The sequence below is a fragment of a genome, unplaced genomic scaffold (genome assembly GCF_019419815.1).
Source record: "Pyrus x bretschneideri cultivar Hongxiangsu unplaced genomic scaffold, Pyrus_bretschneideri_v1 Contig24, whole genome shotgun sequence".
Lineage (NCBI taxonomy): Eukaryota > Viridiplantae > Streptophyta > Magnoliopsida > Rosales > Rosaceae > Pyrus > Pyrus x bretschneideri.
This window is the reverse complement of record NW_025999546.1, coordinates 3533934-3549179: the sequence shown is the minus strand read 5'-3', so window position 1 is coordinate 3549179 and position 15246 is coordinate 3533934. Positions and strand designations below refer to the sequence as shown.

The window sequence follows — 15246 nt, the reverse complement described above, 5'->3', positions numbered from 1 at the left end:
TGGTCAACAATAAAAACTGCTTACCTATGAGTTCACCTATAAAACATGCAAAGGCAATATACTTTTTTACCACAATTCTATATATTGTGAATATTTGTTTGCAACTTTTGTGGCATATAGAGGCTAAAAGATACAACAATATTAAATCCATATGTGGTTGAAATATTTATCAGTTTAATCATTAAAATGCATAAACTCAATTACACATCTAGGTTAGATCAATTCCTGAAGTTTTGCTCCAAAATAAAAACTGCTTAGCTATGAGTTCGCCTTTAAAACGTGCAAAGGTAATTTACTTTTTAGCCACAATTCAATGTAATGTGAATTGTTGTCCACAACTTTTGTATCTAATAAATATCCACGGTTTCGACAAAAAAAAAATAAATATATATATATATATATATATATATATATATATATCCACGGTTAAAAATATTCGTTGATCTACCAAAAATTATCATCGACGTACCCATTTTTCTACCACAGATAGGAATATAGAGTCTAGAAGATTCTCATTTAATTGAAACATACCAAACTCATTAAACATGAAGCTTGTTTGTACCATACTTGACCAATCCCGAAACTACTAAGCACCGGTCAACATTATACCGTCAAGGACCCACAAGACTTTTCCTCCAACCAAGAGGCCAATCACAACGCGACACATGTTGGTATCAGAGGCCAATCATAACGCAACACGTGTCGATATCAGAGGTCAATCACAGCACAACACGTGTCAATGTCAGAACAAAGCTAAAAACTCTCTTCTATAAAAGGGGATCATTCTCCCACAATAACCCCTAATGTCATTTGTACTAAAATATTCACTAGAACTCACTAAAAGAGAGATTGAACCTATGTATTTGTGTAAACCCTTCACAATTAATGAGAACTCCTCTACTCCGTGGACGTAGCCAATCTGGGTGAACTATGTACATCTTGTGTTGCTTGCTTCCCTATCTCTATTCATTTACATACTTATCCACACTAATGACCAGAGCAATCTAGCGAAGGTCACAAACTTGACACTTTCTGTTGTACCAAAGTCCTCGCCGATTTTGTGCATTAACATTTGGCGCCGTTTGTGGGAATCGCACTTATTCCTACTCTCTCCAGCTTTGTCAAGCTGGTTTCCACCATTCGTACACTTTCTTTCGACCAGACACCCCTCTCCAACATGAGGAGTGAAGAGAGCCACAGCACGCAGAATGACACCCCCTTCGCACTTAGTGCGAAGCAACGAAAGAAGGAATGAAAGAAGTTTGCTCTTCAGGCTAAAGTCGATGAGCTAGAGGCTCAGAACAATAAGATAGCGATAAAGAATGAGATCCTCCAGGAGCAATATGAGAAGCTCTTCGGGATACTCCATGAAGCTAAGCATACCCAAACACACAAACTCATCGTCCTTGAGGAAGTCAACCACCACCTGGGTGCCCCCCAACACGAGGGATCACCTGCCTTCAACATGGATATCCTTAATGGGGAGCGAGTTACTCATCAAGGTGTTGATCAACATGAGACCTCTCTGGACCTAGCTGCTTCGAGCCGAAGTAAGAGAAGTGGAAGAAGGCACCTTCTTGCAGAAGGAGTAGAAGGATCAAAAGCCGTTTATCACGACTGTCGGGACTTCCTAAGGCAACGTTGAGAGAACCCCATCCACATAAGCTCGAAGGTCAATAACCCAAGGGTTTCTAAAAGATTCAGTCATCTCCCATACCCCAAGCCAACTGCCAATCCAGGGAATAAGCGACATGTCCTAGAGGAATATGAAGGTACAGAGGACTCGGGGGCGTTTCGACAGGCTCGCCCTAGAAGTCAGTACAGTGAGTCCAAAGAAAAATCTCATGCCCTTGATTAAGCTTTCTTACTTACAAGAAGAGATGGAGACTTACGGAAGAAGGATCCAGCAGTGCTGACTCCACTCAAGACCCCGTTGTCCTACAACTCCTTGAGGAAGTAAACAAGTTGAAAGCCGAACGTTAGGCCGAAATACCTGACTGGAACCAACCTAGGCCTGGCCCTCTTACAAGGAGGATCTTCGACAGCCCCCTCCAAGCAAAGACAAAGCAGAAGCTTGGCTTACAACTCTACACTGGAAGGGAGGACCCGATTAAACACCTTAACCTCTTTGAGTCCACCATGGCATATCGGATGCACAGTAACGAAGAACAATGTCTTCTCTTCCCCTCTACCTTCTCTGGCGGAGCTTTGAATTGGTATTGTCGTCTTCCACCTAAGACAGTAGACTTATTTGAGGAATTGAGGAAACTGGTTATCTCTCAACACATCTTCCAGATAGATAGCTTGCATTCCACAGATGACTTGTACACTATTCGCCAGAAGCCAGACGAGCCACTATGAAAGTATGTCGGCCGCTTCAGCCATAAGTATTCTCGCTGTGCTGAGGCAGATGACAAGACCACCCTCAAAACCTTCACGGCAGGCCTACGTGATTGTTTCTTCAAGTACATGATCAATGCCAACACTTGGAAGACTTACTCTGGGGTGATGGCACAGGATTACAACCACGCCTCCGCCGAAGCAAGGACATACCAAGGGAACCCCCATATGGTTAACCCCTATCAACAAGTGGGAAGTGGAAGTCAAGTTCTACCAAGTGAGGAGATCTTGGCCATTTAGACACCCATTGCATCATCTCCTGCCTCATTTAGCTACTCGCTAAGTCACCAAACGTATTTGTCTCTTGGTAAGAGGAAGAATTTTTACTCTCAGCAAACTTATTACAACAAGAGGGATAAAAGTTCGTATCAAGACAACCAGGGGTGAACATACCGTTGACTATTATGACTATAGGGCCAAGCCTCACTTTTTCAAAATGGATGACTGGGTACTGAAGGAAATGCTATTATAAGAAGGCATACACATTACAAATGTTTTGACTCTCAACCATTTGAGATCTTTTGTCACACAAGCCATTCAGCAAATATTTAAAGAAGAGGGAATTCAGACAACTTTTTCTGAGTCTTCTGCATTCCTAGCACTAGAACACTTGGTCTATGCTGACCTACCCCTATACTCCAACACAAAGCTTCAACATGCGTACTTTGACACAAAGTATGTGCTACTAAGTGTTACAACCAACATGGTTCATCTATTGAAAGCATGGATCCCTTCATGCATAGCAAAACATTCATAAGCATCACTCATTCAATCAACATAAACATCATACATTTCAACACATTCATACATAAACATCATATATTCTAACACATCCATACATAAGCCAACTGTGCTTCGAAAGGGTTCAACATACTTTGTGTCATTCGACACTTGCTACAATATGCCTCGACATCTCGCCCCTATTCTCACCAACCAAGTGATGAAATGTGAAGAAAGAACTCACATTCATGTCACCAACGAGGTGATGAAATGTACAACCTGTACTCTCCTTCATGCCACCAACTAGGTGATAAAATGTACAACCTGTACTCTAATATCATTTGGCAACTTGCCACTCATGCCACTAACCAGGTAAAGAAGGAACTTATTTTCATGCCACCAAACAGGTGATGAAATGTACAACTCGTACTCTCATTCATGCCACCAACCAGGTGATGAAATGTACAACCTGTACTCTAATATCATTTGGCAACTTGCCACTCATACCACCAACCAAGTGAAGAAAAACCTCATCTTCGTGCCACCAACCAGGTGATGAAATGTACAACCCGTACTCTAACATCATTTGGCAACTTGCCACTCATGCCACCAACCAGGTGAAGAAGGAACTCATCTTCGTGCCACCAACCAGGTGATGAAATGATGAAAGGTGATAAAGGAACTCACATTCGTACCACTAACCAAGTGATGAAAGCAACTCACCATTCATTCCACCAACCAGAAGACGAGTGGTACAACTTGTACATGTGAACTCCTAGCATTCATAAATAATCAAAAACCCTCAAGTTTTACAACTCAACTAGGGGAGCACTTATGCCTAACAAGAGCTATAGCCACCAATAAAGTCTTATTACAAGCCAACAACGGCTTCAGTGCATGGTATACGAAGATCAAGCTCTTCAGCCCTCTTACATCTGCTTCAGACATTTCTCCTCTGTAACAATGCAAACAATACAGCTCATAGAAAGCTTCACACACTCTTGATCAAGATTGTTCGAAGCAAATTCAATTTATATGGTTCATCCAAACCTTCGACTACTACAGGGTGTGGCTTGCATCACAATCTCTTGCTTAACAGTGTGGAAGCAAAATTTGTATATGTTGTCTCTCCCACATTTTCAAATTTCTAATTTCCCTTCCCCCCCCCCCTCACCAAAAAAAAAAAAAAAAAGGAAATTAGGAAATTCAACAACTTCAACAAATTGAGGGTAACTACAATTCTCAAAAGCTTCACACACTCTTGATCAAGATAGTGTGAAGCAAAATCAATTCATGGTGCCCAACAAAGCTTCAACCTCAAAGCTTCACCTACAAAGCTTCAACACAAAGCTTCACCACAAAAGCTTTAACAAATGGAGGGCAACAACAAATGTCAAAAGCCTCACACACTCTTGATCAAGATAGTGTGAAGCAAAATCAATTCATGGTGCCCAACAAAGCTTCAACCTCAAAGCTTCACCCACAAAGTTTCAACACAAAAGCTTCAACAAATGGAGGGTAACAACAAATGTCAAAAGCCTCACACACTCTTGATCAAGATAGTGTGAAGAAAAATCAATTTATGGAATGCAACAACTTCATCAATGGAAGACAACAACAATTCTCAAAAGCTTCACACACTCTTGATCAAGATAGTGTAAAGCAAAATCAATTTATGGTGCCAGCAAAAGCTTCAACAAGTGAAAGGCAATAACAAATGTCAAAAGCCTCACACACTCAATTTATAGTGCCAACAAAAGCTTCAACAAATGAAAGGCAACAATAAATGCCAAAAGCCTCACACACTCTTGATCAAGATAGTGTGAAGCAAAATCAATTTATGGTGGCTAACACAAAAGCTTCACCTACAAAGCTTCAACATCAAACAAAGCTTCAACAACAAAGCTTCAACATCAAGCATAGCTTCATCAATGAAAAGCAACTACAATTCTCAAAAGCTTCACACACTCTTGATTAAGATAGTGTGAAGCAAAATCAATTTATGGTGCCCAACAAAGCTTCACCTACAAAGTTTCAACACAAGAGCTTCACCTACAAAACTTCAATACAAAAGCTTCACCTACAAAGCTTCAATACAAAAGTTGAACTAATCGATTGAACACATACCAATTTTTAAGCTAATTAGTGCTCTAGAAATTTAGAGATGTCAAATGATGAAGAAAAGGAAGAGCAAGAGGAGCAAGAGGAGTAGATGGGGGTGCAGAATGATAACCATGGGAAATGGCAAGATTTTTTTAAAGAGAGAGAAGGCTAAAATCTAACCAGTTTGATTGTATCTGTGTTACTTAACACCCTTAGAGAGAGAAGGCTTAAACAATCAAATTGTGTTAATTAAACCGAGACCTTTTGTGATAAACATTTTGCTGTCCAGTCATTACTATCCTTGTTGCAGCTATTGAGCCTGAGTGAAGCAGAAAGTATGTCTTACCTGGACGAAGTTTCTAGATCGCCAGCAAGCTTAGATTTGGCAAAGTCTGTTGTATTGGAGGTTAGCGTTCGTTCCATCTTATGAACTCTCAAGAATGGTGGTTTTAATCAGCCCTTTTTTTAATTTTCCAGCTTCTTGCTGTTAATTTTATGTTTTAGCTATGCAAACCTAATATAATTAGTTTATGTCCAAAGATGATTCTAGAATTATATGCTTTTGATGCATTAGAAAACATTTAGTTAAAGTTTTCTATTTCTGTCAAATGTTAGATGAACAAAACTGACCAAATGATTTTGTATAGTTTTTCAGTCACAAGAGTCACTTCCCTACAAATATCTAGAATAAAGATGTTGAGCTCACAAATTTTATGTTTTAGATCCCATGACTAATGTTTTGCTAATGGGAGTATTTGAAAGGTATATGTTTCATTTTGTAGGCATTTATAAAGTTTTTTTTTTTACTCTCTTAATCAGTGGGAGTAATAATTTGTTTATCTCTACTAATCAGTGGGAGTAAGAAATTACCTTTTGTGTTAAAAATTTGAAGTGTTAGTGGCTGATAATTTAAGAGTAAATTTTGTTTAAGTTTTGTTTATAAGTTTTAATAAGAGGTTCTGATTTTGTAAAAAGTATGTCGTATTTTACTTGTTCTCTTATCATATTCTAAATTGACAGAAAAGTTGGATGTTGTCACCAACGTTGTTGAGTTCTTTTGTAAACTACTTTTGTACCATATTTCAGTTCGACTATTGTGAGCTAATGTTTTGACTATTAGCTCTTGACACCATGACTTTGATAGCAACAAAGTGCTTTTAAGTTGAATGTGTATGTGATCTTGGAGTGCAAGGAACAGACCAAATTGTTCTTTGTTTTCTTTGGTTCTGCATTCGATTCAAAGTGACACGTTGCTAGGAAAGGTTGTTGCATACTTATGAAGACTCAGTGATCACCATGAGTTCTTATTTGTTAGGATAAATCATTGACATTCAAGTGGGAGAATGTAAGGTTGTGAATGACAATGAATGATGTATTGGATTACTTATGTTGTAGGCCACTTGTTTAGTGAGTTGTTAACAACTTAAGTAATCTGATAATCCTAATAAAATAAAGATTATGGAGTCTTATCCCTTACAATTGACCTAAAGAAATCTGATGGATTTCGCTACAAAGATATAGTATCATGGTGTGACTTAAACACTTAAGTGATAGGGTTTGATTTTTACAACCAATAATAGGCCGGCTGTGATTAAACCCTAATGATATAAATACTATGGTTAAGTCCCTGCTTCCATACGTTTAATCTCTAAGTTACGCTAAACCCTATTCATATAGCAGAGAGATATTATTGAAGTATTGGAAGGAGAAGATAACCTGGAGTTCATCAATGACTTCATCTTCATAACAATGTCTTCCGTATTCTACAGATAAGTTTAGTATAATTAGTTAATCTCTATTTTATATTGATTTGATTTATTCGTGATCCTAATGTCTTGTTGTTGTGATTTCAGAATATGTCTTACATCCTCGTCAGATGACTTACTAAATGCAAGTTTAGAATTTCCTGTCACTCCCAGTATCGTGACCCAGGCTTCCTATTCACATCAGAAAACATCATTATTTGTGAAAGTAATTGCAAATCTCCATTGTTTCATTCCCACCATCTGTGAAGGTGGTTCTTGATTTTGTAATTCTTCATAATCACTTCAACTAGTACATGTCATTGTTTTGTTGTCTTTCTAATGTAGTTCTCTATTTGAATTTACAGAACAGGAGAAGAACCACTTTGTTAACAAATTTCTGGAGTACTTGCAAATGGATGTATCCAACACATTGCCCAGATTTTCCTTTGCTTCTGATACTTCTAAAGCTGCAACTGTTTGCAGAAATCTGCGTAATAATCATCCTCGGATAATCTTTTGTAAAACACAATTGTAGAAGTAAGTTCCTTCCTTACAAATAAATTTTATGTGTAGGTTCGTTGATAAGTCATGCAGAATCATTAATTCCCAATTTTTTGAATGAGGAGGACGTACAGCTCCTAAGGTGATTTACTGTCAACCATGTTTCTTTTTTGTGGTATCTGAATCCATTATTAATGCTAGATGTGCTAGAATTTTACCTCAACCATGTTAAGATCATCTTCGCACGCAGAGCTGGCAATGGTCTCGTGGTTGTATAATGGGCTTTACATGGAATCTACTTGATAGATGTTACAATTATTATATAATAATTAACTTCTGAGATAATGCTCTTCAGCTAAATTTGATGCCAGACAAGTTTTGTGTTACGTATAGATACTTAGGGCCTGTTTGGTATTGAATTTGAGTCCAAAGTTTTTAACTCAAAAACAATTTTTAAATTTTAAAGTAAAAAAATCCATTTGGTAAGCCCATTTTGCAAAACTGGACTCAAAAATTTTTAAGAATAACCCATTAAGATTTGAAAACAACAAAAGTGAGGTTTTAGTTTTTTTTTTTTTTTTTTCCATAGATTCAGTTCGCAATGGAGGTCTGAGTTGCACCGCGCAAACCACGAACAGGGCTTCTGTCTCACCAACCATGAACGACCAAGAGATTCCGGCGAATAGCTTTAAGCTTCGAATCTCTGAGTGTTTGATTGGGGACGAGACTGGGCCATTCTCTTTACTGCCAGGAACGATCAAGGTAATGGGTCTTTCTCTTACTGTGAACGGAGAAAATGATCAGAAAGTTGGATTTATGTGTTTTATGTGTTGGGTTGTGAGAAATTGAGTTTATCTATCTATTTGGTGTGATTCATTTATGTACTGTGTATATATATTAACTTAACCTAGCAACGGAGCAGAGACAGTGCGGCATTGCAAATCGCAATCCAAACTGATCGAGCTCAAGAATCCGATCATCGAACAAGGTCCTCCTCCTCATCTTCTCTGTTCAGAAAATTATTTCTATTCATACTTACATGTTAGGGTTTTCTCCAAGCATTTAGAATCATTAATCACTTCGGCTGAATTTGAAGCAAACCGAGTTCAGGTAAAACCTTTTTTTTTTTTTTTTTTTTTTTTTTTTGTAGAAATGAGTTTTGTCATTTTGTTTTTTCTTGTCCTCCCTACCATTTATGTCTTTAAATATTTCCAAACAATGATGCTGGCAGACAAAGAAACACAAGGAGTCAATGTATATAGATGAATTCGCTAAACTCAACATCAATGATCATCATCAGGTAAAAGTTGGCATTTTTCCCGTCTTCTAGGTGGAGTCAAAATGCTCGTAGTTATACTTGCACTGTATGGCCACATTATTAAGTTGACGCGTTTCAATGTGTACTTTGGTATGACAAGCTTCACGAACACAATAAACTTTAACATGAGACTCGTAGCAATGGGGAGACAAACTGATTAGTATCTTTGAAATATACATTAATAGTCACTGTTGCATGCTTAATTCAATATTTTAAGATAATAGATTGGCCATTGGAGTTTGCTAACAGTGTAGTAGTTATTTCTCAACATAGTGACCTGAGAGTAAAGTTTGATTCCTGGTAGGAGGGTCGGTCCGAGTACTGGAGGATGTGCGCCGCCATTATTGAGTAAACAACCTTCTAAGCTTAATAACAGAAGTGCTAACCTAGAGGAAATGTCTGAGAATTCTGATTTTCAAGATGCGGACCAAGTTGATGTCAGGGAAGGCAAAGGTGTATCTAGGAATGCATCTCTAGACGTTTTAGGGTGTACGAAAGAGATGCTCATAATGTTGAAACAAGTGGTTCAGACACAAGCTCATCAGATGGAAAACAGTGAATATCCAAAGTTGAGTGCACACATAAAAGAAAGTGGATATGGGGGAACCCCGGCCAGAGGATGAAAAGGTTGAAACTCTTCCTTCTGACGAAAAGCAGCGGAGAAAACGCAAACGAACAATAATGAATGATATGCAGGTGGAGCTTGTTGAGAGAGCCCTAGTGGATGAACCTGATATGCAGCGAAATGCAGCCTCAATACAATCATGGGCTGAGAAATTAAGTTTTCAAGTAAGTTGATACTTCAAACTTCAATCTTTGTAAATAACGTATGTTGAATTTCTTCGCTATATATCAACAACAATACCAAACTTCTTTTCACTAAGAAATGTACCATTGTGTTATCCAGGGTTCCAAGGTTACATGTGCACAAGTAAAAAATTGGTATACCATCCCCATTTTTCCTGTATTTGTTTCTTCAAGGCATTGCTTAAAACTACTTTCAGTATCCTAATAGCTTAAAACATCAATGTTTTGCATCTCCGCAGGTTAAACAATCGAAAAGCCAGGCTAGCCCGCACAGCTAAGGATGTTCGTGCAACACCAGAGGCTGACAATGCTTTGCCAGACAAGTAAGGTGGGCGGGGCCAAAGGTCCAACATCTCCCCCGATAGTCCTGGTAGAGATGCTTCCGCCCAACTAAATGCTAGGAGAGATCCTCAAACCATGTTGAGAACTGCTATGCCAGCGGTAGCTGAGAATAACGTGGCAGAAGCAGTTGCCAGTTGTCCTGCAGAATTTGTACAGTGCAAGCAAGGTGACTCTGTTGTGCTGGTAGGCGCAAATGGAGAGAAGCTCGGAATTGGAAATGTGTTTCAGGTGCGTGGCCAATGGTACGGTAGGAACTTAGAAGAGCTGAGGACGTATGTTGTGGATGTTAAAGAGCTTAAAGCTCGAAGGGCAACGAGGCTTCCGCACCCATCTATGGCCACGGGCGTTTCATTTGAGGAGGCAGAAACAAAGATTGGCGTAATGAGGGTGTTGTGGGATTCGAACATGACTTTATCGTCCTCAATGAGTTATATGCAAGTAAAAGGTTAAATGCCCTCGGCCTCATTAGAACTAGAAGTGCTGTTATATATAACTGCAGAGATACTGTCGTACCATCTTGTAATTACTTGGACCTCTTTATAGCATCTTTTTTGTTGATTTCTAAATTTTGTAGCCTTGAAAAAGTTTTAATTTAGAAATAAACTAGAAAAAATGCCCGCGCGATGCTGCGGGGCTTAAATGCATCACCTTGAACTGCATTGTACAATTAAAAGGACGAAACAAAACGTTTTGGTTCGCTAATATATAGTATAAACAAAAGTAACACATAGTTTACAGACATGTTGCCCTTGTAGCGAAGGTGAAAAAATGTATTATCTTCTAGGTTAGGTACATGTTTGAGTAGTTGACAAAAAAGATAAAGATTGTTTTGTTCTCATTCTAGCATCTAAGTTTCCAAGCACAAACGTGCAAAGCAAAGAACATGCAGGTGTTGAAGCAAAAAAGTTGCTAGCTGAAAAGATGTAGAACGGCTTACAGAGATTGCGTTGTTCACTTTTTTTTAGAGTGGACATCTTCCGCACTATAGCAAAAAACTGATAACTGCAAGCAACAGAGCAGATAGTATTAAGATCGAAAATGCATTCTGGAAACCATGGGAAAACTGTAAAAGTAAAAAAAAAAACTGTGACGGTCGAATGGATTAAATTTGTGAAAGTGCAACAAACAAAGGGTAAATGTCATAAAGGTTTAACTGACGACCAATCATTTATACTTGATAATGTTCTGAATTATCAGCAGGATAAAGCTGTTAAAATGTGTTTTGGAATCAGTCCTTTCACAGCATGTTTATCCACGTTGTTTTTTTTTTAACTGCCTTTTATTTAGAATTGCAAGTTATGGCTATAATTAAATTATCCAGTATTTCTCATCTAAAATTTTCCAAAAAAAAAAAGACATCAAGGACAATTACGCAACTCCAAAGTACAAATGCTAAGCGTGTTACTTCAACCGAAATAACTTCTAGATACAATGAGATACACATGCTCATTTCAGAAATGGAATCCATATAAAACCATAATCCATAAAAACTGCAATAGTTAAACTGCAAGCTAAATCGATTAAGTAATCAGAAGGTAAACACACCAATTTTCAAACAAAGTGAAGAAATTGAAATTGTCTTATGAAAACTAACTAAAAGTTTATGTAAATTCATTGTAATATTATCTAAGAGGCTACATAGAATGTTAATATTGCATGATACAAAAGCAATGCAAAATCTACATGTTTAGGTAACATCGTTATGCTTAAGAAACAGAAAGCATCATAACAACATCAAAAGTTACAAACTTGCAGAATCCCAAATTACACTTTCCCATCAAGACAATTTCTTAACTAATGTAATTTGTGTGGTTTTCGTAAAAATATTAACTTGGGTAAAATCATATTCCACAAAATTAGAAATTGGGGAGTGAAATTAAACACCAAAACTTCACAGGCAACCAGCAGATCATGGAGCTAATATCCTACGAAAAAGGTTAGAAAAACAGATATCATACAGGAAGGAAGAAGCTCAAAAAAAGCAACCGCACACAACTATTTAGACAACATACATCAATTTTCACGAAGCATTTAGCACAAATGTCAAAAGATACACCAATTGACAGAAACCAGTCATAAACACCATCAGGAAGCAATTTGTATAAACTTTACATTCCTCACTCAAACAATGAAAGATAATAAAAAAAGAACAATACCTTTTATTCCATTACAATTTGAGCATCCAATCCGAAACCAATTGGTGATGGGTGGAGATGCCCGAGATCATTCAAACTATTTACGTAAGGCTTGAATTCCAATATGGGATTCAACATCTCAAAACAAATGACTTTATGATCACCCTTTTACCTTTAGAATCAAAAGGATGCAGCAAGGGCAGGCAAACAAATCCCTCGAAATGGGCCCTAAAAATGACTTTTACATTCTTTCTCACTTACCCTTGTCCCATCTCTCTCTCTCTCTCTCTCTCTCTCTCTCGCACAAATAAAATCCCAAATATAATCCCTGAAATCTCACCCAAACGTAATCCCTGAAATCCCCTCTCTGGGACATGCCCCACCTCTCCGTGTCAGAACCCTAAACCAAATCCGTAAAATCCTACTCTCTCTCGTTGCAAATCGCACAAATCAAACCCCAAATCTAATCTGTCAAATCCTCTTGCGATACGCCAAACCTCTCTCTGTTAGAACCCTAAACCAAACTTGCAGGCATAAAATTATGCAAAACATAACAGAAAATAGGTAACTTCAAAAACATGGTGGACAACCATAAAACTCACAAAAACATAGTGGAAAACCATAAAACTCACTTTGCGAAACAAAACTTTTGGTGGCTGTTATTTAACATTAGTCATGTCTATAGATATGCATGCTCGTACACAAACAGAGGCATATATACACATGCACGCATGCATGCATACCTATATAGGCATGTACATACACACATAGATGCATACATACATACATTTACATGTACATACAAACAGAGCTGCATACATACATATGTACATACACATTTATATATGCACACATATACATATAGCTATACAGATGCCTATATATATATATATTTAGATATATACTTAGGTATATATTGATACATATACTTGCACATACATTTGTACGTAGACATACAACAAATTTTGATAACCACAATCAAAGCAACAAAAAAAACCAAAAGCAAAAATTCAATGCTTTAAGTAGAAAAAGTTAAGTTTGGTTGTTAAACCCATTCCTAAAGATGAAGTCAAGTATTCATAATCAATCATTGTTGAATCAACAAAAAATTAGAAGGAAAAAAATTCTAATGACTGAAACAGATGATTGTGAAAGGGTTAGCATATACCTGCTGCTAGGAAATCCAGATTCCGGTGGATGAGACTCTGTTTCTGAAAAAAGTGCATATACTTGAGCTGCAAGGATACATCACATAGTAAAGAAATTGGAAGGAAAAAGAGTTTGTATTGAAACACAGTAAAGAGATTTGCATCAGAAATTACTTTGTATAAACAAAATTTAAAATGGATAGATAGATACCTCACTAATGGTCTGTCTTGTGGCTGTTGTGTGAATGGATGTTTTGATCTGTATGGTTGTGTTGGATTTACATGCATATCAAGAATGAAATCAAAAGTTAATTTCAGAAATATATAAGAAACCAAGAAATGAAAAAACAACCTAGCAACATATGGATTCGAAAGATGTGAAGTGGAAAATGAACCTGAAGATGATTTGTTAAGAAGCAAACAGTAGGAAAGTATGAAGAAACACAAAAAAATGAAAACAGTGCAACCCCTTTGTTTATAAAGACAGAAATATCAGCTAAACAGTGAACTAAACAGTGAGCTAAACACACCCTAATTTAAATGCAATAAACTTAAAAAGGAGTCTTAATTTTGTTTACTCATAAGCAAAGGAAAATAAAATTATGAAAAACAGAAATATCAGAATTTTCAACACTGTGTAGTCCCTTTATTTGCAAAGACTAAGAGGAAAGTCTAATAGGTAAGTAAACAATTTTAAAATATCTAAGACAGCTTTAATGAAGGAAAAATTAGCCATGCCAATTTTAATAAAGGGAATGGTAAATCAAACAGTGAACAGCAAAATTCAAACAATAAACTTTGTAAATTAAGGTGCTTTTTTACTTAAATTCTTTTTGTTTTGGCGTCAACCTTTCATTTTGCTGTAAATTCAAGTGTTTTCTCTCTGTGTTGATCCAGCTGCTTATACTTGTCAAATGTTGGTTCTTCTTATGCAAATATTGATATATTTAACAGGTAACAACTACCTACATGCAATGGAGCACCAGAAATTAATGTACAGTATGGTTATTAGGACAATGGATTAAATTCTAGGATAAGTTTAGATATGCAGCTAACCTAGAGGTGAACTAAACAACCTACAAATGACTAAGAGGAAACCCTAATAGTTAACTAAACAATATAAAATATCTATGAGAGCATTAATGATAGGAAAAAATATCTATGACAATTTTAATAAATGCAATGGCAAAGCAAACAGTGAACAACAATTTAAAACAATAAGTTGAAATAGAGTTAACCCTAAGATGACCTAAAAATCTACAACAATCTATTGATAATTTTAATGAAAGAACACAAAATCTGTAACAATTGCCAAACAGAAAAATGATGAATCATACAAAAATTTATCAAGAAACAAATAAATTAAATCAGTGCAAGGCCCTAATTTACAAAAATTGAGACTTAATCCTAGCACCCAACCGAACAAATTATTAACATGCATTGCAATTTGAATGAAAGAACCAAATATGAATGGCAATTCTAACAAAGCAAATGGCAAATTAGACACTAAACAATTAAGGAAATACAGTGCATTACCTTTTGAATCAAGGGAGAAAGCTGAAAACCCACACCCTACCATTCCTCCCTCACCCATCCCCTCCTCACCGACTCTGTGCGTGACCTCTTAACCCTAAACAATGCATACACACATGCTTTCCGTTCTGTATCTCTCTCTGATAATTCCTCTCTCTAAAATCGCAGAAAATCCCATAGATCCTGGCACTAAACCCGTAGCTCCCATCTCTCTCCAATCTGTCAGCCTCTCTGTTTCCATCCTCTCCACTCGCTCTGTCCCCTTCCTCTCCTTTCGGCACAGCCACACCCAGTTGTGTCCCAGTGAAAAAGCAGAGGCATCGTCTTCTCTCTCCAATTTGTCAGCCGTTCTATCTCCCTCCGCTCTCTGTCCTCAAGTCAAAGGTTGAAATGCAGAGGGTGGAAATCGGGGTTAAAGAAAAAGTTGTTTAAAAGCATTTAAGTGGCAGTCTTGTAAATAAACTGAAATGTGATCCAAAATACTGTTCATATGA

At 37.2% G+C, this 15246-nt stretch overlaps 1 protein-coding gene and 1 long non-coding RNA gene across 4 annotated transcripts; one reads left to right on the top strand and one right to left on the bottom strand.

Moving 5' to 3' along the window:
- Window positions 1-5950: 5950 nt before the first annotated feature.
- Window positions 5951-10402, top strand: LOC103952094 (nodulin homeobox-like). The gene is made up of 7 exons (XM_048586512.1): window positions 5951-5985; window positions 7077-7237; window positions 7334-7459; window positions 7542-7611; window positions 8516-8579; window positions 8701-9576; window positions 9695-10402. Exons 1-6 carry the CDS (start codon window positions 5951-5953, stop codon window positions 8797-8799), a joined length of 555 nt encoding a protein of 184 aa, XP_048442469.1. The 3' UTR covers window positions 8800-9576; window positions 9695-10402.
- Window positions 10403-10688: 286 nt separating this feature from the next.
- Window positions 10689-15138, bottom strand: LOC125478212. Of its 3 annotated transcripts, none has more exons than XR_007259004.1 (4): window positions 14756-15138; window positions 13431-14184; window positions 13240-13306; window positions 10689-10938 (listed from the first exon to the last, which is right to left on the bottom strand). It is a non-coding gene; the product is annotated as an uncharacterized LOC125478212 (long non-coding RNA). The 3 variants fall into 3 exon arrangements; XR_007259003.1 differs by having other exon boundaries at window positions 13431-13478; XR_007259002.1 differs by lacking the exon at window positions 14756-15138 and having other exon boundaries at window positions 13431-14749.
- Window positions 15139-15246: the final 108 nt, after the last annotated feature.

What these genes read in the sequence shown, in the direction of transcription:
- LOC103952094 (XM_048586512.1), top strand. Translation starts at nt 5,951, where the DNA reads ATGACTAATGTTTTGCTAATGGGAGTATTTGAAAG. An exon ending in CTAATGGGAGTATTTGAAAG is followed by an intron (nt 5,986 to 7,076) that starts GTATATGTTTCA and finishes TTGTGATTTCAG; the next exon opens with AATATGTCTTACATCCTCGT. An exon ending in AACTGTTTGCAGAAATCTGC is followed by an intron (nt 7,460 to 7,541) that starts GTAATAATCATC and finishes TTTTATGTGTAG; the next exon opens with GTTCGTTGATAAGTCATGCA.